Source organism: Penicillium canescens (assembly GCF_028828765.1).
Source record: "Penicillium canescens strain IBT 15451 chromosome Unknown utg000004l_segment0_segment0, whole genome shotgun sequence".
Lineage (NCBI taxonomy): Eukaryota > Fungi > Ascomycota > Eurotiomycetes > Eurotiales > Aspergillaceae > Penicillium > Penicillium canescens.
Genome location: NW_026703966.1, coordinates 2,003,902 through 2,028,670, shown reverse-complemented (window position 1 = coordinate 2,028,670; position 24,769 = coordinate 2,003,902). Strand labels below are relative to the sequence as shown.

At 46.1% G+C, this 24,769-nt stretch overlaps 10 protein-coding genes across 10 annotated transcripts; 4 read left to right on the top strand and 6 right to left on the bottom strand.

Annotated features, from left to right (window-relative positions):
* Positions 1-2,259: 2,259 nt before the first annotated feature.
* On the top strand, positions 2,260-4,260 carry N7446_006127 (ferric reductase family protein; the record flags this gene model as incomplete). Its single annotated transcript, XM_058514875.1, has 7 exons — positions 2,260-2,441; positions 2,496-2,625; positions 2,684-2,703; positions 2,769-3,061; positions 3,110-3,688; positions 3,755-4,188; positions 4,246-4,260. 7 exons carry the CDS (start codon positions 2,260-2,262, stop codon positions 4,258-4,260), a joined length of 1,653 nt encoding a protein of 550 aa, XP_058372053.1.
* A 1,102-nt stretch (positions 4,261-5,362) lies between these two features.
* On the bottom strand, positions 5,363-7,028 carry N7446_006126 (uncharacterized protein; the record flags this gene model as incomplete). Its single annotated transcript, XM_058514874.1, has 2 exons — positions 5,363-6,228; positions 6,287-7,028. 2 exons carry the CDS (start codon positions 7,026-7,028, stop codon positions 5,363-5,365), a joined length of 1,608 nt encoding a protein of 535 aa, XP_058372052.1.
* Positions 7,029-9,315: 2,287 nt separating this feature from the next.
* N7446_006125 (uncharacterized protein) lies at positions 9,316-9,561 on the bottom strand (the record flags this gene model as incomplete). The annotated part of the gene is made up of 1 exon (XM_058514873.1): positions 9,316-9,561. The coding sequence occupies one exon, from the start codon at positions 9,559-9,561 to the stop codon at positions 9,316-9,318; it is 246 nt and encodes an 81-aa protein (XP_058372051.1).
* A 1,171-nt stretch (positions 9,562-10,732) lies between these two features.
* On the top strand, positions 10,733-12,224 carry N7446_006124 (ankyrin repeat domain-containing protein; the record flags this gene model as incomplete). The annotated part of the gene is made up of 3 exons (XM_058514872.1): positions 10,733-10,952; positions 11,006-11,658; positions 11,679-12,224. The coding sequence occupies 3 exons, from the start codon at positions 10,733-10,735 to the stop codon at positions 12,222-12,224; spliced, it is 1,419 nt and encodes a 472-aa protein (XP_058372050.1).
* Positions 12,225-12,435: 211 nt separating this feature from the next.
* On the top strand, positions 12,436-13,504 carry N7446_006123 (uncharacterized protein; the record flags this gene model as incomplete). Its single annotated transcript, XM_058514871.1, has 2 exons — positions 12,436-13,436; positions 13,471-13,504. 2 exons carry the CDS (start codon positions 12,436-12,438, stop codon positions 13,502-13,504), a joined length of 1,035 nt encoding a protein of 344 aa, XP_058372049.1.
* A 962-nt stretch (positions 13,505-14,466) lies between these two features.
* On the bottom strand, positions 14,467-15,482 carry N7446_006122 (RTA1 domain-containing protein; the record flags this gene model as incomplete). The annotated part of the gene is made up of 3 exons (XM_058514870.1): positions 14,467-14,921; positions 14,979-15,221; positions 15,311-15,482. The coding sequence occupies 3 exons, from the start codon at positions 15,480-15,482 to the stop codon at positions 14,467-14,469; spliced, it is 870 nt and encodes a 289-aa protein (XP_058372048.1).
* An 823-nt stretch (positions 15,483-16,305) lies between these two features.
* N7446_006121 (uncharacterized protein) lies at positions 16,306-18,151 on the bottom strand (the record flags this gene model as incomplete). The annotated part of the gene is made up of 2 exons (XM_058514869.1): positions 17,788-18,151; positions 16,306-17,629 (listed from the first exon to the last, which is right to left on the bottom strand). Exons 1-2 carry the CDS (start codon positions 17,820-17,822, stop codon positions 16,306-16,308), a joined length of 1,359 nt encoding a protein of 452 aa, XP_058372047.1. The 5' UTR covers positions 17,823-18,151.
* A 962-nt stretch (positions 18,152-19,113) lies between these two features.
* N7446_006120 (uncharacterized protein) lies at positions 19,114-20,921 on the top strand (the record flags this gene model as incomplete). The annotated part of the gene is made up of 2 exons (XM_058514868.1): positions 19,114-20,737; positions 20,797-20,921. 2 exons carry the CDS (start codon positions 19,114-19,116, stop codon positions 20,919-20,921), a joined length of 1,749 nt encoding a protein of 582 aa, XP_058372046.1.
* Positions 20,922-21,454: 533 nt separating this feature from the next.
* N7446_006119 (RTA1 domain-containing protein) lies at positions 21,455-22,453 on the bottom strand (the record flags this gene model as incomplete). Its single annotated transcript, XM_058514867.1, has 3 exons — positions 21,455-21,903; positions 21,967-22,215; positions 22,267-22,453. The coding sequence occupies 3 exons, from the start codon at positions 22,451-22,453 to the stop codon at positions 21,455-21,457; spliced, it is 885 nt and encodes a 294-aa protein (XP_058372045.1).
* A 395-nt stretch (positions 22,454-22,848) lies between these two features.
* Positions 22,849-24,389, bottom strand: N7446_006118 (putative xylosidase/glycosyl hydrolase; the record flags this gene model as incomplete). Its single annotated transcript, XM_058514866.1, has 2 exons — positions 22,849-23,804; positions 23,825-24,389. 2 exons carry the CDS (start codon positions 24,387-24,389, stop codon positions 22,849-22,851), a joined length of 1,521 nt encoding a protein of 506 aa, XP_058372044.1.
* Positions 24,390-24,769: the final 380 nt, after the last annotated feature.

Here is a 24,769-nt window from a genome sequence, read left to right as displayed (position 1 = left end):
CAGAGCTGCCAAGAATTTCACCGAGAATCTCTAGGAGGCTGCACAGTATACTTCCCATGAGATAACCTTTTATCAGAGGTAAGAATAGTAACAATTGAGCTTTTGAAGACACTCATGGACCCCACAGTAGATTCGAGCAATTAGCTAGGCGCTTCAACAAAGTCTCTGACTACTCGATGTCCATGAAACATGGCGTATTTGGATCTTCCGAGGAGATCATGTTTGCCAAATATGATATTATTGACGTTTAGTATAGAAGAGAAGAACTTCACCTGTGGTTCCAAATTACCATGCCCTAGCTCATGGAACATTGTGATCACTCCTCAGTGCTCTTGGAGAGCAGACTTGTGGGGTAATGACGTACCTAGGCCGTGGCAGTTGGGGGATGATCCTTGCCAAATATAGAGCAACAATTCTAAGAGATATGAGTAGGAAATATTCCAAGATTGGTAATTCACTAACTGGATAGATATTGAAATTTGCCACATGGCTGAGCTTGTCCTCACGGGGATATATATTAATAGAGAAAGATCCCAGAAAATTCGAAGTTTCTGGTATCTTGAACACTAAAACTTGAACGTCGGGATTCCAAATTTTCTTGTTAGTGATGCCTTTGACCACTCTGATTGTCAGGCCAAAAGGTCAGTAGAATCCGTTACTGAGTGCTGGACTCCCTGTAATATTTCATCTAACTATCGTTCTACAGACCGACTTCGTACCTAACCTGGCTCATTTAGTCCCTGAAGCGTCACCTTAGGCGTTATTTTCGAAACACTAGGTACCACGTGCAGAAAGACCGCGGGTAAGGAGCTGGGAAGTGAGTGAAAATATTAAACAAGATCTATATACGCAGCCTCAAAGGAGAAGTCATAGGAAATTCAATGTAGCATCCGATTGATAAGCCTTCTGCCTTTCCGGTGATTGGCCTGTCATTTCCGGAAATTACCGACTGCAAGCTCTGAAGACCTCGGGACCCACCGGTATTTATCTGATCAAATTTGGCTCTTCACTTGGCATTATTAGCTTTCTTAATTCACCGCGAAACCCGAAGTTTGTGCGAACGCCGAGCATTTTCGTCCCAAGGGAACCCGACGCGTTGAACTAGGATGATCAAGGGTCCAGGGCCCATCTAGCACTGCCCCCCGGGTAAGACACGGCCGAGAGAGGATTACCCAAGTTGACAGAGAACAAATCGTATTCGTGGTAACCCTTTTCGGGTCGTTTTTGCATCGGAGTGAAAAGCTTTTTTCCATGTCACTCGAGCTAAACCAATGGGAACTTTGCGGTCTCCCACATTTAATTTCTGGTTGCATCTGATAAAGAGGATTGGCGACAACTGGATCTCTGGCTTTTGCCAAATGATCCCTTATTAACCACATGCAGTAAATGCGTGAAGCCTATTTTATTCTGAAATGCTCTGCTTCGGCTGGGAAATATGACCTCGCGTACGCTATTCGACTCAGTCCTTACTATGTTTAGACAGGTTGCAGTGAACACTGCCCTGAATACTAGTGCTGCTGCAGGCCATAACTCCTACATGTAAGTCGGCATGGACCTTGGGAAATACACGGCTGATTTACCTTTTTATCCGACTTTCTAGTTAATTTGTGTATATGCTGCTGACTGGCGCTGGCCTCCGGTCCCATTAGTAATTAATACCGTAGTAATTTTCCGGTAAACGAGATAAAGCCAATACCGTCACCCGGAAGAATTTTTCAAACTTTATCTGATTGATTAGATCAATTTTGACTTCGGTGTGTCATCACCTCCAATAGTTCCCTATATCACACGACAATTGAATTGTGTAGAAATTTATAGTCCTAACACGATAGACCTAATTTGTTTTGGTATTTTGGGTTTCGAATCTCCCCCTCTCTTCGGCGGCCCTGCAAGTTTGAAAAGGTTCGCGGGCAGTGCCAAAGAAAATGGATCTTCGCCATGTTTGCCTAATGGCCTAGGCGTAAGTTCTATTCCCACCCTATCAGAATGGCAGAATAATATCTTGCATTCCGGCTTCCTTTCCTATTCGGGACTGAAAAGGAATCTCGTGGGTAAGTTGCGCGGAGTAAGGCTCCATTTCATTTATGGCACGAGTACCAAGAAATAGCCAAATCCACTGTTTGCGCTCTTGGCATAGCTTGTTATCTGATGCGTTTCGGATCGAAGAATCTTAATTAATGAGGGCCTTCCCCCATTGGGTTGTGTTTATCCCGGAATTTTCTGTCATACTTAGATTTTAAACTTGTTTCCAAATTTTCGATGAGTGACTCCAAGGCTGCTGCAAAAATACTGCGTCTGTCCCATAATGAATGGAGCAACAAGTATTTCGCAATCGCTATCGGTGCGATTATGGTTCTTTTTGCTGTATTCCACTGGTCAAGTGTGATTTATTTTCGTTATGGCCCCAAAAAGAGGCATCCTACTTTGACTCGCAAGTATAGGTACGTTCATTCAAAACAGGGCTTAGTACGATACTGACGGTTTGAATGTTACAGAGAAACTCGACGCTTTCTTTCCAGTTCACCGCTAGGACTGAGGGCAGATCGGTCTATTCTATATACCATCTACTGGGCTATCAATCTGATCCTAGTTTTAACCAATGTTGACTTTACAGAGCTCATTAATGTGAGTTGACCTCGTCATTTTTTAGTCATGGTATAGACTTTTACTGACGGACTCCCAGGTTGCCAAACGATTCGGCTGGTTCGTGCAGCTCCTTAATACCTTCCAACTTTATAGCACAGAGACTAACAAGGACCAATCGACAGGATTTCCGTCGCAAACTTGGTGCTTTTGGTCTTCTTAGCCTTGAAAAACACACCGCTCGCACCATTGACGGCCAGATCATACGAGAAGCTTCGCCCGCTTCACAAAGTCGCCGGCTACACCTGCATTTTCACAAGCTGCTTGCATGGTATAGTGTACCTAAGTGCCTGGTCGGAAACAGGGAACCTCGAATCAATGAAGGAGACCGAAAACTTCTGCGGTCCGATTGCTGGCATGGCCATGATGATCATCGGTCTTTCCACCATTGCCTACTTCATGCGAGCCTTCTACGAGCGTGAGTTTCCCTGTCAAGTCTTCCCTCGTCGATGCTAACGAGATCTAGTCTTCTACCTGCTACACATTGTCATGTTCATCTTAATCATGATTACAGTAGGGATGCACCGTCCGAAGTTCTCGTCGTCAACCCTGGTTATCGTGATTTTTACTGCCTGCCTTTGGACTCTGGATCGCTTTATTCGAAGTGCAAAGCTAGCTTGGAATTTCTTCGGAAACTTTGCCACTGTCACGGCGCTGCCCGACAACGCCCTTCGGGTGAAACTCAACCGCCGCATGCATTCCAGTCCTGGATCTCATGCCTTCTTGTGGGTACCTGCCATCCGCTGGGTTGAAAGCCATCCGTTCACTCTATTGTCTTCGAGCCCGACTGAGTTCGTCATTCGAGTGTATGATGGTTTTACAAATGACTTGTACAAGGCTGTGCAAGAGGCGCCAGGGAGATGCTTGCGTTGTTCTGTTGACGGACCATATGGCCAGATCCCTAATTTCAAGGTGTTTGACCAAGCTGTACTTGTCGCCGGCGGCAGCGGTGCCAGTTTTACTCTTGCAATTGCACTGGACCTGATCGAAGCATCAGGAAAATCGGTCAAGACCATTGATTTCATCTGGATAGTGAGAGGAAGTGGTACGTTTGACACTTGGATGCACAGAGGATATTCTTTTATTCGCAGTAACTAATCCTATCTGATAGAGTCCCTTCAATGGTTCACCCAAGAGCTCAAACAGCTTGAGAGCCATCCGAATGTGAATGTACTCATTCACGTCACTCGCGCCACTGACCTCTCTGGCACATCCTTGTCCACCACTCCAGAGTCGCATTCAGAAAAGGCTTCTCTGAAAGACGACGTGATTTCAATAGAGCCTGCTCCACTGGGCTCTCAAATAAATGATCTCGAGAAGGGTGCGTTAGAAATGGCCACGGGCTCACCTTTATCTATAAATGAGATCCGACCTGGACGCCCTGATATTGGCAAGCTTATCGCTGCTGCTGTCGCTTCAAGCAACAGCATAAACGACCGCATCATTGTCGGTGCTTGCGGTCCTAGTGAATTGATGAGTACGATACGCAAGGCTGTTTTCAGTGACGTGTATAATGATGGACCTTCACTAACGCTCTACACTGAGGTAAGCTTACAAGATGACCCCAGGCTGAAATTGACTTTGACTAAAAGCACTTCTCAGGAGTTCGAATGGTGAGGCGATATCAAACACATAAACTACAATAGCGGTGGTTATTGGGCTTTTATTAAAAATGGAGTAGATTATTTAGCTGCCCGGTTATGACTTATGATCCTTAGGAAAAAAAGCGTCTGAGACTTTGGCTCGAATACTTACCTTCTACGACAGTCTGACGAGGCCATCAGCCCAAAACTAATTCTGCCGCATATTTATAGCTAAGGTATAGTAAATAAAGTGAGTAGAGAAGGGGTAATTATAGTGATATAGTAATAGTTTTAATACCCCTTTAAATTCTACCGGTTAAAAATTCAATTTTTTTAATACTCCAAGACTAGTTTCCTAATAAAACACTTAATTATTATAGATAAGGTTAAATCTTATCTTCTATAAAAACCACTCTCTAAAGCAAAAACTGTTAGAAAGTAAGATAATATAAACTAGACCTTGACAGAGGAGTTTTAAGTCCCGTGGGGGTCGCGTGGGGGTCATTTTCATGGGACTAAATTTTAGAGCTTAATGCAAAGGCCCCGATCATTTACTTAATTAGGTAATTCTCTAGCCTAATTAGGTAGTCCTATGGGAAACGGGACTAGGTTTCTAAAAAGTCCCATGGGAAATGTCAAGGTCAAATATAAACTTACTCTTCGGTTTACGATAGGCAGTCTAAAAAACGGTCTAAAAAACGGTCTAAAAAGCGGTCTGTCTAATAGTGTTAAATCATTTGCTATGTCACTAAGGAATATGTAATTATCCAAGGCATAGAGGGGGTAAGGGAGGCGGTGAGAGGTTTGTATGGGGAAATTAGTTTTGAGCTGATGGCCTTATTTGACTGCCGTAACCTTCACCTCTAGAAGCGTCCTAGATCAATATTCTTTGTCACATGTTGCGTGTCCGATTCCTTGATTCCTTGATATATTTTGGAATTAGGAACAGAGGTATTCAGAACATCACCATGATTATTTATCAGTAGTCCATAACATCTTTCAAATTCCTTCTATAGCATAGTCCTCGAAGCTTTCGTCTCTTTATCCAGTAAAGCTGAGCTATCTGCGATTCTTTTATCATCTTGCACGGCTTTCGCTCTCGCTGAGAATTGATATCACCAGGTGAATATATCTCTTTATTTGCAAGTGAAAGATGACGCCTTGTCGGGATTTCCTTTGGTATAAGTCAACATTTTTGGATAGGGGCACAATCGTGCTGTCCTGGTGGGTAAATCCGCGCTCCCAGTGGCTGTGGGTGTTGCAAGTGCGAACAGAGTATCGGGGGCTTTTCCACGTTCCACCCAATCAACCAAGGCCTTGAAACCATCTCCGGGGAACCATCCTGGCCCTCCGCTGCAATGTTCTACACCAGGGGCGGAAAAGAAGCGGTAGTAGTCTCCAACTTTGGGATCGAAGGCTCGGACGCGGTCATAGTAGTCCACTGTGCCATTGTAGAAGGCATATGGATCCTTCATTCCGTGCCAGGTAATCATTCTGTTTCCCAACTTCTTAAATTCAGCGAGATTGGGGTCACGAGTTCCAATAACGGACTGGAACTCCGTCACGGAATTATGAAAGAGTTGTCGGAACTCTTGGAGACCAATTGTCGATAGATCCAGCAACGGATTTTTCGATAGAAATGTTGCAATCCAGTCGGTCGAGAGGAAGAACGGAGTAGGCTCACAGACGTCCGGCGAAGAACAGTTCGTCCCACCAAGCCCTGTGAGAGGAGCATCGTGGGTTAGGCCGTACCATAGTGAGGATCCGTCTGAATCCTTGGGACCAGCCCATACAGAAGCTGCAAACTTCGCACTTTTTTGAGACAACGTGATCGTATCGTTCAGGTTTGTGCAACGCACTTTCTTCCCGACGAGTGTGAAAGCGTCGAAATGGCAGAGACCTGGCATAGAAACAATGCCATCTTTGACACCATCAAGTTCATCGCAAGCTTTGATAGCAAAATTTGTTATAGCATCTAATTCACAGGATGATGGATAATAGTCTAGTAAAAAAGGAATTAGCGACTTTCGGCATTTTTGACGATTCTTTTTCAGACTTACCGAGCTCCTGCATCAACAATGGAGGCCAATACTGGGCAGGAATGAATTCATCCCAGTTGATAGCCGGAGATCCCGCTAAAATCCCATCATACTGCGCTGGGAAATGTTGTGCCAGCATATGGCCTTGACGACCCCCTGTAGAACAACCGTTGAAATACGAATATTTAGGCAGGGATCCATAGAATAACCGCGTGGCAGCTTTGCCGAACGAGGAGGCCTCGTCCAGAGTGATAGAACTGAAATCTTCAATAAGTGGCCAATTCAAGTCGTCACCCTTGAGCGCCCATGATTGAATGCTGGCTGAGGCTGAGTGGCCGCCATCGGTGGAGGCCGCAGAATAGCCCTCAAACACAGGTTGAGCGAGCGAACTTGCTGTACCTGTCACCCACCCACTGCCACCCATACCGACGAATCGGCCATTCCACGAGGTGATGGGAAGCCAGACCCACGTATTGATTGTATCGTTTTGGCCGACATGGGTGTATGTGATAGTGAGTCGGCAAACTCCCACAGTGCCGCTTTTAGTGCTGGGGAACGCGTTGACTAAGTCGCTTGGCGATGGCCAAGTAGTTTGAGCAACCACAGAATCGATTGAAAGAACATCGATGTTGGGCAGAGTGAGAGACTCGAAAGTAGCATTTGTGCACGCTTTCGTGGTATTCCTTGGGGGACGTGCCACAGCTAGATCCAAGATCTGGAGCAGTAGCACTAGTATGCACGAGCGATAAAGAGGAATCAGCATCTTGGCGATGTGAGCTGGCTGGCAGAACAACTGAAGATTCTCAACTGAAAGACATCTGTAAGCTTCTCTGGACAGGGAATATCCTCCATTTTATAGCTTACTCTCGGGAGAGCAAACAATTTTGTATGTAGTTTGCCGAACAACATTCATCCAGCTTACGCCATTCTAGTCTCTTGGCCTGTCACGCCACGGCCTTAAATCTGACTGTGCCTTGATTTAATATCGCTGGAATGAACTTCCGATATCTTTCTTCTCTGGTTGGACGAATACAGGCCCCGATGAGCACCGACGTCTCGGCACCGGTAAATTGACAGTTCATACACTATACCTAGGCACAATGCTTGACCCCATTATCCCTATTCGGTCTAGCTAAGATATTTTGCCCCGCCATATAATCGCCCCAACGGAATATTTTCTCTCAGGCAAAGATATTTACTTTGCCGGCATGTGGTGAGCGCAGGAACAGCAGACTAAATAGTTCTGTGTACTAGCTCAAGCAAACAATGGGGGCTGATCACTGAGGCAAGCATGCTATGTCAACATGTTTCCTCCTTCATATCGTTTTACATTCGCATCATACAGTCCCTGGGTGAATTGAGAAGCTCTTTAGATTAAATAAAATGAGGAAAGAACTCAGCAAGGTAATAAATGCAAGGTCGAGGGGTCAGGTTTCAGTTCTCCCAGTCGTGGTCGAATTTTACTCAACCTGGCGTGCCAAGGAGTGAGCACTAGAGTCGAAATGGAAGCAGCGAAACCCAAGTTGTGCTCAGCCAAAATATCCTCCACGGGACATTTTCATGCAAGAATGGCGATTGGTTTAGATAGGACAGTCAATCTTGAGCTAAAAGTTTTCACCTTTGGTAGTAGTTCACCGGCGTCTATCTGTTCTACCTCTTCGAAAACAAGGCTTGAAAGCCAACGTCTTTGGAGCCGGTCATGGTAATGGGGCCCCTCTAGTATTGAGACTTTGATCCAGGGACATGAATCGATTCGCCGTATCCAACATGCGCCCTCAGGATCCCCGAAGGCTATGAGACCTGGTCATTGACCGAAGAATATCCGACAAAAGATTTCTGACCCTGCTTCTCGGCATCAGCAAAAGTGTAGTTCACGGTGAGAAAGTTATCAAAGCGGCATAATCACCCGAGTCAGACAGCGGTAGCAAGTTTATGTCGTGCTTGTTCTGCAGTTGCACCGGGCTCGAAACTGACCAGGCCTAGAGGATGTAAGTTATATTAAGACCAGATTCTCCACTCAAGCTTTTGGCCTGCAGATTGTATCTATACGAACGACAAGACAGTCGCAGTCGTTCGCACAGGCACAATGGGTCTTCCAACTTTCACCAGAAATTGCCCACGGCGCCGACAAGTTGACCTAGACTATGCGCCTCAAGCCACTTACCCCGGAAAGACTTGCAAAGCACAAGGACTCGTTGAAGTAGACTCGCAAAACCTTTGGTACGCGAAGGTATGAGGGTCCAATTTCGATGAAACCGCTGACAAATTCTACGACAACACAGCCGAGAAGCGCGAAACCCGCCTAAGAGTATTTACCAGGGAAGTGGCTGCATAGTAGGACACAAGACACACAAGCGCATGGCAGATCCTCCGAAAGTTGAGATCCTCGTTCCAACAAAGCCGCCACACCCCTCGCCGGTAAGCAGCCTTCACTTGAATAGGACTACCACGAACTTATGGACAAGCCGAGCTTCATCCCCTCGGTCAACAGCTGTGGTCAAAAATCATCGGCGATGTCACGGCTTCAGATAAATCTATTCAAATGTTGGCTGATACAATAAAGTATGCAAAATATCTATCTCCACAAGATCATTCCGGTAGCTCTACCACGGAATTTCAGCTCCATCGTACTGGTGAAAGCCCTAGGCGTTCTCCATCCCCGGGATGTGAATTTTAAGAAACTTCACATTTATTTCAGCTCCATCCTTGTCGACAATATCAAGGGCTCCTTTGATACTGGTTTCAACGTCAGGTTGTGCCCAATCGCCTCCCATGTCAGGTTTCACCCACTTTCTAAAATTCAATAAGAAGCAGGGTAAATAATAAATATAGATACTTACACCAGGACAAATAGAAAAGAACGCAAATCTATCATTTTCATACTTAATCGCATACTGCGCGGTCAGACTGTTCAAAGCAGCCTTAGAGATCTTGTATATAGGATACGGTGCCTAGGCAAACTTCCGCGTATTTGAAATAGCGCCTACACTCGAGCCCGTACGAGAGAATCCAGTTAGTAACAATGTATCGCGATCGGATTACTAGGGAGCTTATAAGCTTAAGACCTTCTTCTGATTTCCTTCTTTTAGTAGCGGTAGGAGGGCAGATATGACGTTTTGCACAGTTTCGACATTAACTTGGATTGCCTCTATCGAATTATCTATAGCGGCAATACCGTCCGGGGTGGTGGGCATGATACCGGCGTTGTTGATAAGGACATCTAGGCCGTGGGTGTGAAGTCTGCTTTTGACCTGCTTGACTACTGTCCCAATGCTGCTCTTGTCTAACACGGCCATGTGTAAGATAACTAGGCGACCGTTTGAGTTATCTGCCAGCTTCTAGAGTGCCTCGCTAGGTGAATCGCGGATTGTGGCGAAGACTGTAGAGACCTTCTCTACGGGGTGTTAGCTGAGTTAGCGAACGAATTCGAGACCGAGGCCTCGTCCGGCTCCTGTCACCAAGTATAAAGACATTTCTTAACAACTGGTGGCTGTTGGTTGCCAAGCTGTGCCAAATGCGCAGTTATGTTTGAAAGAATTGAACCCGAAGATTTAATAGGTTTTATATTATTTGTTTCTAGCTTATGAATAAGTGAAGCCAGATGATGTATTAGGTGATGTCTATCCCCGACCAATCACCGGTAAACTCCATCGTTATCCTTGTTTAGCTCGCGGTCAACTTCCTAACTGGTAAAGTCTTGGCAATAGCAACCGAGCCTGGAGATCTAGATCATAAGTTACATCATTTTATATTGCTCTTTGTCTGTACATCCACTTATATACTACGGGTATATAAGCCTAACTTCACTCTAATTTTCATAGTTAGCGGTTCCAATCGCCCTGGGATTCTTAATGACAGAACGACTCCTTCAACAAAGGTAAAGCGGCCCTGAATCCTCCATCAGTCGCAATAAAGAGATTGCCCACACCTGCGAAGTTTATTAACTCATGATGGAGACATTTCAACATTGCCTCAATGCGGTGTTCATAGGCTTTCCGTGTGCAAATCTCAGGAGTTCCTTGGACTGATTCACTCAGGAGAGACCGGGGGGGGGTTGTACTTATAACAAGATTCATTTCTTTCCCGTTGCAACACACGCATTATAACCAAGAGGTTGGATTGCTTCGGGAATTCGCCAGATTGACCACATCCATACCAGCTGCATCAAAAAATGTTCTTGAGATCCATATGACTGGTAGTCAAGGGGTAGTTGGACAAACGATCCAAAATGGATACTACCGCTTATGATAAGTTAATCTCAAGCAGAAGCATAAGCTCTTCGCGGTAGTTCAGGCATGTTCCTCACTCAAAGTTCTCTGGCTCAACGCGCCTGAGCGTCGATCAAGCGTTAACACAGCCGCAGCCCCGCCTTGATGCGGCTCAAGCGTTCTTCCCCTTTTTACTCGAGTTTTAATGCAAAGTCAAAGTATGTCCTTTCTCTTTCTATAGACACCTGCTCAAATTCTCATGGCGGCCTCATCCACTCCACATGAAAACATCACAAAAAAGCTCAAAACGAAAATATGGCCTCCAGGCCCCGAAGCACTCAGACCTGAGAAGCAGGAGAAACGTCACCTCCCAGAAGTGCCTGCCGAGAGCTTTACCAGTGCCCCAGTACCTAAAAGTCCGCTAACAAAGGGAAAACAACCAGCTGAAGAGAGCTCTGCCTACTATGAAGCCGGTGGACGTACTTTTAAAACTGTAAAGAGGAGCAATCTTGATTATATATTGAAGCCACAGAAAGAAGATCAGGGGAGAACAAAATTTCTACCGGCCACGAAAACGACAATTATGAACAGGGATCGAAAACGAAAGGCAAACAGAGAGACGCAGAAGAAGACTTGCCTCCTCCAATCACTGATTGGATCACGCGCGTACCATCTATGACATCGGATGACCACCGAAGTTTTGACAGCTTAGAGGTACGCTCGTTGGATTCTCGCGCCACACTATCGCCAACCCATTCTTACCGCGATTTCCGCGACTGGCTTTATGGGGGTCCAAACAGACAGTTCGCCAGCTCCTCCTCTCAGGAGAGTCTCTCAGAACACCCCGAGATACCAGCTTTGAGAGACCTGCCGGTCCCAAGGAACTATTATACAAATGAATGGACATTCTCTCAAGGTTTTGGACAACTCCGCAGTCCCCTTGTGGAAGCATCGCATTGTGGTGATGCTGCTACTCTCAACATCTTGATCGATAAGGGAGCAGAGATCGACATGCAGTTTGCACACGGGCAATTTGGCAGCGCTCTCGTTGCTGCGAGCTTTGGTCAATTTCCAGAGAATGTAAAAGTCCTTCTCGACAGAGGGGCGGATGTCAATCTACAGGTCGCTCACGGGTTATATGGCAGTGCTCTCGTTGCTGCGAGCTTTAGTCAATATCCAGAGAACGTAAAAGTTCTTCTAGATAGAGGGCGGATATCAATCTACAGGTCGTCCACGGGAAATTCGGCAGTGCTCTTGCCGCAGCTTCTGAGAGTCCACGTACTTCAGAGTCGGTCAAGATATTACTTGAAGCAGGGGCAGATGTTAATTTACCACTCTCCTTTGGTAGCTTCAATGATGCAATGTCGGTGGCAGTATACAGCAGAAATGCTGCAGCCATCAAACTTCTATTTGAAGCAGGGGCTAAAGTCTCACCTCTGGCAGCAAGCTTGATACAAAGAGCAGCGTCAAATAACTCGGCTTTTTGCAATGATCTCAAAGGCATGGCATCTGATTACACTTGCTCTCCGGAAACTTTGAGGCTAAAGTTCTATTGCGAACTTCCGTCATTGGCAGCTGATCGCGATGATACTGAATGGCTATTCAACATGGGAGTCTTGATAAGGAAAAAAGACACCGTGGAGTTTGCAACTCTCCAAGATTACCTGTCTCGCTCATTTGATGCAACTGGTCTTGACTTGTTGCGGGGAATCGTCAGAGCCCTGGAAACCCCTCTCAATCTCTACTGTTAGTACGCTTCAACTCTTCTTCATTTCGCTTTCTGATACAAAGGCCCCACTAGTTGATAGTACCATGATGATTCAAGTGCTTGCGCATGGGTATCGGGGATCTATCTCTATAGAGAGTAGCACTTCCACTCCAAAACTGCTCGAGATTTTTAAATGGATTTGCCTTACTGTCAGAAGGCCATTTCCCGGACTTATAGGCCTTTCAAGCTCGACTATGGAAACCATGAGCTTTGGCCTTCCAGAAACTCATTACGACTTGAGACCTATACGGCCCCTTCCAAAGTTCTCCAGAGACAATTGTTGCTGGCACGGTCTCTTCAGCGAAGCTGTTATTTCCCAGGCCCCAGGGCTTGGACGCCAAACCACAAGCCGTGGATTGGAGCTTGACTTTCTTCGTATGCTCCAGCTTTCGGCAGTCGAATATCCTGTTTTCGTTGAATCTGGTCTCATACTTATGGGTTATTCAGCTGCCCTAGTCCCTATCAAAGAAACAAATGATGGAATGATATTATGGCATCTTGAAACCTCCCGTCACGATTCACAATTCAAAGTCTCCGACATCAAAGCAACAAATCGGAAATGGCTGAAAGTCAATAGCTTCGACTACTTGCAGTCAAAGAGGGCACTAATAGGCTGGTGTTCTGAGGCAAATATCCTCCTGGGTACGGATCGGCTCGCTCCCCGCGTTACTTGGTCCAATGCGAAGGTGAAAGCAACCACATGGCACTGGAAAGGGGCCAATCTTCAAGTTCTTGCACAGTCTGCTGCTCCGCTGCAGATGGGTGGACAAATTGGATTTTCCTTCGACCGAGTCCTTAACACTGTCCAATTCAACCCCTCCGAGAATTATCTCAGATGCTTAAGAAATGGTGTCATGGAACATGTCGTACTCTATGATGTTGGTACAGAAAGGGCATGGCTAGTTCCCTTAATCTGTGTACTGCACCATATGCTCCTAGTTTACTCGGAGGGTATTGAGAACGAGCATCGCGTTAATCATGCACCAAAGGCTACCATATCGGGTCCTTCTGCGTCTTTCATGACACTCAGTGATAAAGGTAGCTTGGTCCTGGAACGCTCGGGGGATGACTCGCTTACTATTCGTGAGCTTATCATGGGTCTTTCGGCGAATCTATCGAAGGCATCATTGCACAAGCCAGCCCGTTCTGAAATCTACGGATATGAGTTGATGGATGTCTTAATGGGGTCTCCCAGGTCTGAGTTGAAAAAAAGACGAATCAAAAAGAAGGTCTGGCATGGTCATCTCTGCTGGATGGAATTAGCTGCTTGTTCTGTTCTGACCTTGGCGATGCAATTGTTGGTAGAAGAGTGCCATACTTCTCCTCGCCATGCAACAGTTTGCCAATCGGATACAACTTCATGGCTGCATCCATGCAGAGCATCGAGAACCTGTCTATGACGCATGGCGTTAACGTCAAATCAAACTTCCGTCAGCTATCGCGCGCTCACTTCTGGCAACTTTCTGGGTCTCCATTTCAAAGGTGCCGACCGGATTGTCAAGGTGACTGTTGGAGATGCCCTGACTTTTTGCAAGCAGTTCGAACAGCTCGGCCTTCTGACAAAGATCAAGACAATATCCTTTCAGGTCACTCCAAGGGTGCTTTGGTCTTTGGTGCGCCGCTAAAGGGAAAAATGGTTGAGATGACTACCTTACCAACTGTCTTCACAAAACAACCGAGGGAGATTAAGATTTTAGAGATGAAATCTTGGTACAGGCGAAAATATCGACTCCAGTCGGATATCGTCTCCGAGTCTTCTAAGAAAACTCGACAGGGAAATAACAGGACCTTTGTTATTTCAGATTGAGGATTCATTCAAAATACTGAATAGCGTCTCGTGCATCTCGTGCGTCTATCGTTTCTTCGGTTCATTGATTTTAATGCTATTCAAATCCATCGTAATCAATTTAAGTCGCATCAAGTGCCTTAACTAATTTATGGCTCCGGTGGAATTCTTTGTTCGCTACAACCTCAACAAGGCCGTTGGTCTAGACCCTTCGCGAGATAGCTCTGTGGTTTATTAAGGCAAGATCCCGAATGACCCATTTCCAGGATACGCTTCAGTTATTTAGATTATTTCGTTTTATATTGAAGTCACAGAGTAATAAATAGATATGTCAAACGTAATAATAACTGCCTGTTGGCCTACGCAGGAATTCCTAGACCACGTGTCTGTAATTCTCAAACAAAAAGCCCCCATTTAACTCCATGGACCGAAGGACAATCTAGACTTCAGTCTGGGAGAGAAACTCCGTGTTCTCTGAATGAGATTTCTTTGAGCGTCGTGGTTTCGATGGCCGAGAAAGGATCTTCGATGGGTGAAAAATGCTCATCGCAACCATGGTGAAGAACATGAGCATTGAATCAAAGACATACATAAACACCTCATGGCTAATGAGATATCCATCGTTGCCTTGGGCGTATTCAATCAATCGGAAAATTGATCGAATGAGAATGAGAATGCTGGCCACGTACAGCCCGGTCATGACAAGTTCCCAGGTAGTAGAGCGCGATCGGCTGAGAGACTTCTCAGTGGGGTTATTGCGAATCCGGTAGTGGAAGATTGATGAAGCTACGATAAAAATACTGAAGAACACCAATTGTACGGCAAGACCGCCAATTGTGATGTGTTCGCCAGTGGTCATCGCGCTGAGAGTTCCGCTTGCCATGATCCCGCCGCCTAGATCCATCATTAGTATTCATTAAAGATAGTATTTTAGTGAAAGGGATTGGTTACCTGCTGCTTGCATCAGAAACGCGATTACATCTCCTGTAACGAAGATTGCAGTAAGCCATTTTACTGGCACCAAACTCAACCTCTCAGCATCCAGACGCACGATGAGTCGGCCCAGAGTCATGTATATAGATGCCGCATACAGAGGAGGAGCAAGAAGAATCATGATTGTGCCAACTGAGTAGATTGGGATGTTTTCTTTGTCGTTGTGGGCCAGCGCGCGGCAAATGTAACCTATGATTTGAACTATAACACCTGTCAGATATGCTCTGGGCTCTTGTGGAGATCATGTGAAATGGTTGGAGACCCGTTGTATTCAGGCCGGTTTAACTCACAGGCTCCTCCGACGACGAAGACGGTAAAGTACCAGGATCGTGTGCGAACGACTTGGTAAAGATGATAGAGAGTCGCGAGGGCAAACAGAACAATGAAGATGATTGCAGCAACGAGAGAGGGTGTATAGCGGTAGAGTTCAAAGCTCACCCCATCGTTCTTGTTGGTACTCATGTTATATAGACGTCGGGTTTGGATTAACCGACTTCAAATTGGCTCGGTATACTTCGAGAAATCCTCGAGGCGTATCGGGGGATTGGAAAAACTGTTCGAGGACGTGTAAATGAACAGAAGAAATTGAACTAGTTATACATAAGCGCGACTGCTCGATATTTTAAATTAGACATTTCTCTAAGCGTCGTACTCGCATCCGGGGCAAAAGTACACATATCCGTGGTACTAGATTGATAGACCCACCCGTATTCGCATTCTCGGGTTTGCCGATCCTGTCCCCTGTTCAGTTGCAGGCTTGGACAGCACGTTTCTCGTCTATTCATAGATTGGAAATGGACTGGATTTTCAAGTCTGCCTAGATAGCCCGAGGTTTCAAATTTTCAGGCCTCTGGAACATCACTGACCGATCACTTAGAGATTTCTTTTTTTTTTCTAATACATAGAGTCGATGTACTTTCGTGTTTTCATTGGTAGAACGAATAATACTGAATAGTCTCCGGGCGCTCATTTTTCCTGGTCAATCACTGTTAGCAGTGACAGTAATGACTATGAATGCTATGAATACTAAGTTCGTCCTAGCATGCCTTGCACCGTTGACATCAGTGAAGGACTAGATTAAAATTCACAACAGCCTCAAACTATTGATTAGGTAATTAATCTATAAAGAGAATCTTCAACGACTTTGTCCATAGCCATCATCGGGGCTTATTTCCTTCCAAGTGCTGGCAGGTATGTTTGGATGGATCGGTTTATATGGCGTGCGATGTATGCCCTACAAGTGCACAAATATGTAGCAAACGGTGGTTGTTCCTATCTATGTGATTTAATATATACAAGTCAGTGGCAAGCGTATGACCTCGTTGGGCCATAGCATGAATGTTGACAGTTGGCTATCGTTCAGGGAATCAATAAGCGCATTGACTCTCAGTATCTCGGGTTCAAAGGTGCCCCTCATATACCAAGTATCGACTAGAGTGTTTACTAGATAGAGATGAGCGAGGATGACGAGTGAGTGTCCATAAAGGTAGTTACGGTCGCTTCTCTCAAGCGACGCCAAAAAGTCACTGGGGAGCAAACCCGGCCAGGACAAAATCGATGCCTCTTCAAAATCCAACTGGATCTCCTTGTCTGTGGGGGTCTCGGTTGCTGCAAACCGCAATACTGATAAAATACGCGAGTAAACAGAGTCTAGGATGCGTATTGTCTCGAAGTGCGCATCCACAGCCGGGTCCAGAGTCGTGGACGGCGAAGGTTGAGATGTTGGCGTGCCCGAGCAGCTGGATAAGTCATCCAGAGCGGGTTGGAGCGCATTCAAAGAAGCCCTAATGTAGGCGACTGCTTGATGGGCACCTTCGGCAAATTTCAATAGGCGGGGTGAGCAACGAGAAAGCCGAGATGGTGTATCACACGATGAATTCTCCCAACTCTCATCGCTAGGCGGTAATCTCAATATTTGCCGGAGCCGGCCGTTTTTTAGGACATGCCATTGATCACCTATCACAGAAGTTACACCTCGAATGAGGTATAACCAGTTGAGGCGCAGGATGTCATTTGTTGAGGAAGGGTTGGCCATTGGGTTGCTCATCTCTTCGGCTGCCCTAGTAAGCGGGTTGAGGTCTTGTACCCTAAGAAATGCAAAGGCAAATGCAACAAGAAGCAAAGACCCTGTGAAAACAGGTTCAGCGTTGGAGGGAGAGATACGGGACACTTCTTCTCTGAAGCCTTCCAACCCTCTTTGATGATGTTCCATAACGATTGCCAGGTCCACCGTATCTGAGTCTTCAACAACAGCCCCGCTGGCATCGGCCTTCTGTTTGATCATATGCATGCCCCCCAGTGCTAGAAGCAGATGCATCAGATATCGATTTTTGCTCCCTAATTCGGGGATAATCCGTTGCCAAATATTGGATCTCCTCTGGTGCAACGTCATTTGGCTTGCAGTGTGTAGATGATAAAACTGAAGGAGCATCAAATCAGTCATCTCTAAATCTCCATGTCGGTGTTGTTGGGATTGGTTCGAGATGATAACCGGTGCTGTCGCATTTATTGATAAAGGCTGGATGCAACCGAGTAGTGGACCTCCATCAGACGGTCCAAAAGGATCTGGTAACGGATACCCATGGTCTTTCTCCGTATCTGCTCTTGATCTGGAAGGTTTCTTCAAAGGCACGCGTGGGGGAGGGTAGGAGCAGGGTTCGCCTCTGGAAGAGCACGTGCCACAAGCGGGTTGAAGCTCGTCGCACTTGGAGAAATGAGTATATGGTCGGTAAACGGAACCAACAAGACTAGGACGTAGTGGTCGTACCTTAACCCTTCGATATTTGCAAGGATAGCAGCCATTGCGGGATTTGGTGTGGCGGGCGCGATGTCTTCTCACAACACGTTGATTGTCTGCTGTTTCGGAAGCTGCCAAAACTACCATGTCTTCGTCCATTTTTCGGATAAGAGAAGTTTCTGAGGGTGAAATAGAATATCCACCATGGTCGCAAACATTTGTGCAAGTTGCAGCCTATCTGTAGTGACTAGTAAGCTAAGAAAAATGCGGTGCAAGACCGGGTTATAGGGCGGTCCACAGCAACCGGAGACGTAGGCACCAAGCGGTTTCCAATTCCGTTTCACAAGGCTGTAGGCAACTTGATTGGAAATTAAAAAGCCCGTATGGAATTTTGAACTCAACTCTTAGTAGTGCAGCGAACCTGCCTGGAAATACTTCGAAAATTGCTGCCTAGAGGAACGCGAGGCCGTTCAAAGCCAGGGAAATAGGAAAGGAAATACTGCTCGAGGACAAAATAAAGTTGTATCAGCGTGGGATTTGCCCCTTTTTTCAATGGGAGTTCAAGCGTCATATAAAAGGCACTAAACCCTCACCTACCCGAGTGAGTATCACCAATCTGCTTTTAGGTTTTCGAGAGTCTCCCGACAATCGCTTGGAGGAGTATCGCAGCAGTCTCAAGACCATGATAATCGTCACTTCCCTAGTCTGTATGATATGTCAAACTCGTTTTTTGTACGGAGTTTTCTTTTGTAACAGAGCTTGCTTTCTTTGCAAGGGGACCTTTAGTACTGCTTCGATTTGTCCTAGAACTAAGCAGTATCACTTGCAGGAATGTTCTTGGGAATAAAGCGAGTCACTAATCGTGAACAGAGGTGGGAGTGAACTTTGGTACACGGTGTGGAATATCAACTTTGCTTTTCTGCGTCTTGCAATGGAAATATCGAGTAAGTGATGACCTGATGTGAGAAAAATAAAAAGTAGAGCGACAACTAGTAATTTATCAGAGAGATGAAGAGTAAGGAAGCACTGTAGTTTTCTATCAAATTGACTAAGTTAGCAGCACATCACGGCCTGAATTAGAGGGCGCCAGAAAGCTCACTCATAAACGGAAGTATCCATCTTAACACAGATATATTCCCACTGTGGATCCAGATGGCTGATCTGTGGCTCTCTCAAAAAGGTTTTTGGGGACCCACCCGTATTCTTATTCTAAATACGAACACGTCCAGATTCACCTTACGTTTTCAACAATCCGTGGACACAATCTTGATGACCATGTTTGAACTACCGTTCTGTTTAAATGGCCCGAGGGAGCTCCTCTCCTATCTTTAACTCAGGTATAGGGCTTTCAAGGTTATGGCCATGGACTCACTCAAATTTCTCTTCGCCCTGATTGCGGTAGTCAATGCGGCTTACAGCTTGGCTCCACACGCCCAGACGCGCCATAACCCGGCCATACCAGGATGGCACAGCGACCCCAGTTGTATCTTTGTCCCTGACAGAGGCAATACCACCTTTTGCGCATCGTCAACGTTCCTCCTAACGCCCGGAATCCCAATTTACGCCAGCAAAGATCTCACAACTTGGAGACTAGCCAGCCACGCACTTTCCCGAGAAGCTCAATACCCGGAGTTCAATTTATCCATTCCCCAAACCGATGGGATCTGGGCTCCCACACTCAGATATCACAAGGGGGTGTTCTACGTTATTGTCATTTACAAGAAAAACATTTCTGGAAAAAGCACCGGGCTGATATTTAACTCCACAAATCCTTTCAGGGACAACGCTTGGAGTGTCCCCGTTCAGTATCAAGCCGAGTCCATTGATCCAGACCTTTTCTGGGACGACGATGGTACATCATATGTTGCAACAGCTGGGACCAATCTTCAGACAGTGGACGTTACAACTGGTGCCCTAGGGGAACCAAGGCGAATCTGGAATGGTAGCACTGGCAACTTTCTTGAGGGGCCCCATCTTTACAAAAAGGATGGCTTTTACTATCTCCTGGCAGCAGAGGGCGGCTCGGGACTGAATCACTCCGTTACGATAGCACGGTCAAAGGGTCTCTGGGGCCCATACCAAGGTTATGAGAAGAATCCTGTCTTGACAAACAGGAACACCTCGGAGTATTTCCAGAACATCGGGCATGCGGATCTGTTTCAAGATGCGAATGGCCATTGGTGGTCTTCTGCTTTGACTTGGCGCTCTGGCCCAGAGGGGCAGACATATCCCATGGGCCGGGAAATGGCCTTGACACCTGTGGCCTGGAAGCAAGGAGACTGGCCCTCTTTTGCGCCCGTGCGTGGAATTCAGGAAGGATGGTATCTTCCACCTTCAAAAGCTATTCCTGGTGACGGACCTTTTGTAAATGATCCAGATATCGTTGATTTTGAGCCCAACTCTACCCTCCCTCGCAATTTTGCCTTCTGGCGTTGGCCTAACAAGAAGTCATATACCGTCTCGCCACCTAGTCATCCTAGGACGCTCAGGCTGACACCATCAATGGCAAGCATTACGTCTGGGTACAAGAATTACACAGCCGGATATGACGGTACAGATTTCACTCTCATTATGCGCCGACAGACAGATACACTGTTTCAATACAGTGTTGACGTTTCCTTCGCACCAACGGTAGAAAATGAGGAAGTCGGGGTAACAGTGTTTCTCAACCAAGTCCAAAACATCAATCTTGGTATCGCAATGCTGCCCGCCAGTTCCACCAACAAAACAGACTCGACGCTGAAGCCTCACTTCCGTTTTCTGGTATCTGGACTTGGGAGCAATGAGAAGGATATACCAAGTCCTTTCGTTACATCTGTGCCAAGTTCTTGGTCGCAAGGTCCTATTCGCTTGATCATCCGTGCAGCAAATGAAACCCATTATTCATTCTTCGCTGCTTCAAGCTCTCGCCCATGGGATCTTTTGAGATTAGGGCAGGCTCCTGCGACAATTGTGAGTGGTGGAGTTGGACCGTTTACGGGTATGCGCTGTTCCCTTTCCTAACCGTCTTTGTGTGTCGCGCTAATTATATACTACTAGGCTCTTTGGTAGGGGTCTATGCGACCACTAATAATGGAAAGGGATCAACCAAGTCGTATATCTCCAGGTGGAGATACTTCGGCCTTGCCCAGGAGATTGGAAATGGAGACCTCGTCCACTCTTAGAAAGCTTATTGACCGGGAAGGACTTTTTCCGTTACTGTACATGCTTATAGCTCATCTAAACAAAAGGGAGGCATAGAATTGAAAACTTTGAACTACGAAGGCCGGACGACTAATGGAGAGAAGAAGCGAGAACATGTTATAATAGACACCAACAGCGTTCCGGGGATCAGGGTTTCTATAAGATATATATATATATATACGTTAGGGCAACTCTTTGAAGCAAGAACTGCTAGCGAGTAGTGTTTTCTTGAACAAAAAGGATCACAGAGTAAAATGTAAATGACTAGCTGCGACTGTGGCACCGCATAACCTTTAGCGCTGAAAAGAAAGCTTAGATTTAATAATATTTATCCAAGGTGCGTGACTATATAGGGCTCTCAAGCATGTTGCATTTTGTGAAAGAGCGCGATAAGGGAGAAAAAAACAAAAGAGAGAGGGGAAAAAAGAGGGAAGCAGACTCGTCTATTTTTAGAGCCAGAAGAAGAAGAGCATGTGGCAGATGTGAATATAAAACATTGAGATCATGCGCCAAGTTAAACTCCGTATGGTTTGACAATCTGCTCTCCCGGGTTGCGAGTCAATTCATAATCCGAAACGATATCCAACTGGCGAGTGATCTCATGTGGATGAGCGACATTGAAAACAACCATCGCAATGAAGATGAGCAGTGAATCAAAGACATACAAGTAAACCTCATGATGCAAAAGGTAACCCTGATTACCCTGTATGTATTCCACAAGTCGAAATGCTGAACGGACAAGGATCAAAAGGCTGGTTGCATATAGAATGTTGAGATGTTTGCGCCATTGAACCTCTCCAGAGAAGCAGCGTGGGATAGGGTATTTGCGCAGCTTGAGGTCGAACAGAACAGAGACGACGATGAAAAAGCCAAAGAATATGATTTGGACAAAAAGGCCAACAATGATAATGCGCTCGCCAGTTTTCATGCCGTCAAGACTTCCGCTACTCTGAATGCCGCCACCTAGATACAAAGTCAGCATAATTCTTTTTTAACGCTGGTTGAATCTTTTTCGACAATACTTACCAGCACCTTGTAATACAAACGATATCACATCACCAGTAACAAAAATCTTGGTAAGCCACTTCTTTTTCAGAATCGCATGCGATTCCGCCTGTAGCACCAGAATGATCCGCCCGAGTAGCATGTAAATTGAGGCTGCCAAGAGAGCCGGGGCGAGGAGCAGACATAGCGTCTGCACTATGTACGGGCCTAGCGTCCAATCTGGACTCTGTTTGCTTGACGCGGCCCGCCCGATATATCCAACAATCTCAACTGCTCGTGTTAGCTCACGTATCAAATAGTATGTAGTCAGGTCGCACATACAGAGGCCTCCTATCACGAATGGAACGAAAAACCAAGTCCGAGTTTTAAATAACTGGAAGATGTGGTAGAAGGTGGTGCCCATAAAAAGGAGGGTAAAAAGGACAGCACCGCCCATGCTAGGGTTGTAGTGATAAAAAGCGAAGATTTGTTCCTCATCTGAGCGAATCAAAAGCGCTTGATGTTGCATTTTGGCTCGGCTGGCCTTGGTATTGTGGTCAAGTTTGGGAAAGGTCCTGTGTTCCAGCAGGTTGAGTACGGCTCTTGAGACTCAAACGTCTTGAACTTGTCAGAACAGTTCTTGTAGTTGCCTTATAATACTTTACATCAAGTTTTAAAATGCAATTGATATAAATAACCCCGGTTTAAGGGGCATCCAGTTCGTTAATTCGTATGTATTGGAAGGGTCCGAAAACGAGTACGGGTGGGTCGGCAGCAAAGCCGACTCGAATTATTCTTCTTTCTGGGTGCCTGATTCTCCATGATGAGGATACTTATGGGCAAACCGTAATAATACTGGCGCCTGACTGTCTCATTTAACAGGCCATATTGATCAGTGCCTGGAAGTGAATTATTGCTGTTGTTTCAGGATAGAACAAACCGGCTCACAGTAATGCTTCCCTCAAGCTCTACAGTTGCAAAATTAAAGATCCCATACCGATAGCCCATGAAGAATTCCCATGTGGCATTCAAACTGTAGCCATCCCCCAGATCAGTGAAGGTAAATCCATCTAAGCTGTACGCAAACTGCCCCGTCGCAACGGTGGGCTGAATGTCTGCTGTTGCACGCAACCAGACTTGGTCCCCATAAAATCCCACCGATGCGATTTCGTCCCCCGTAGATATAGTATTCCAGTCACTATCCATTCTCAGGCCGGTAGTAACTCCAATATGGGTGGTGCCATTGTTATTGACAATACCAATCCAAGCGGAAGAGTCCCGAAGCAGAGCAAGCCCAGCCCGACCTCCAGCTTTGATAGACGAAGTGCTGAACTGAATTGTGGCCGACGATTTCGGCCCGCGGATCCGGTGTGTGAGAGTGTTTTTGGCGCGATATAGATCATTCGTCACGGAAGCGACTTGGAGAGTAAGTCCGTTGTCAATGGACCACTTGGAATTATCGGGGTTGTGGTTCCATTCCCACTGTGCGCCCAAATTTGGATCCGAGAAGGTGTCGGTGCTGTCTTCCGGAAAAGACGAAGTCGTAGTACTCGCTGCAATGTTGGGTGTATCATAAGTCGTGCTCCAGGAACCATTAACAAGGTTGACTGAGGGCCACCCGTACGAGTCCCATTCAAGCGGTGCGAGAACTGGAATACGTCCACCGGGGTAGGCATCCACAAAGGCCATGAAATACCAATCTCCGTTAGGGGTATCCACAATACCTCCCTGGTGTGGATTTCCGCATCCCGGGACTGGGTTGCCAGCATCGGTGAACAGCTCTTGAATTGTGTAAGGGCCCCATGGACCATTCGTGGATTGGAGAACATACTCCGAGGATGGATATCCGGGTTTGACTACCAGGATATAAAAGTTGCCATCTTTTCATAGAAGCGAGAACCCTCGATATATCCAACATCTGATTTATATACTACCTTTGACGTAACTTCACTCAATCCGTCCGATGACAGCTCGGATACATGGATGTTGGTGCTTCCATAGGCGGCATACATCGTATCATTGGCAGCCACTAAGAGACCAACGTCGTAGTAACAAGAGTCGATTACAGCAGCCTGGGCCCAGGTAGCATCAACGGCAGAGGCAGTGTAAATATATGTCTTGGAGAAATCAATACACCCGATCCAATAGTAGGTTGATGTGCTCGCACGATATCTCAGCGATGATGCCCATGTGCCTTGGATATATGCTTGGCCGCCGTCTAGGTAGTAACCAGAACCAAATGCCAGCTCTGGCACTGAGTGTCCAACCATCTCCCAATCCACGAGGTTATTGGAACGTAGGATCGGGGCACCGGGAGAGTAGTGCATGTTTGATGCGGAATAGTAGAATGTATCGTCGACGCGGAATATGTCCAGGTCGGCAAAGTCCTCCCATATAATGGGGTTTGAGAATGTTGCAGTCGCAACGGCGGCAAAGAATAAATGAATAACTAGTGCGAAATTCATTTTTTACGCTGAAGGAGGTTGATAGTAGTTAGGCTTTCGAAATTTAACAAAAAATGGCTGAGTGTTTTATAAGCAACAAACCCTATGGGGAATAGGCTAAAGGGATGGGAAGCCACGTAGTCCCTGAGACATTTTACCCCAAATATATGAGCATTTGGCTATTCAGGTAGATCACTGCCCTATGTTAGCAGTACTGTCGGCATCATTCCGGCGTCAAAAACGGCTAATGACTTCGGACTTCCACATTCTCGAGTGAGTCTAAGCTGAGAAACTTCAAGCCACGCCAGGTATTCCGATGCCTTAATTTATGCAGAACGTAAGATGCTAAAGATCAGATTATTAGGCTTGTATGTGTTTGTCACTTTCATTGTGCCTAAATT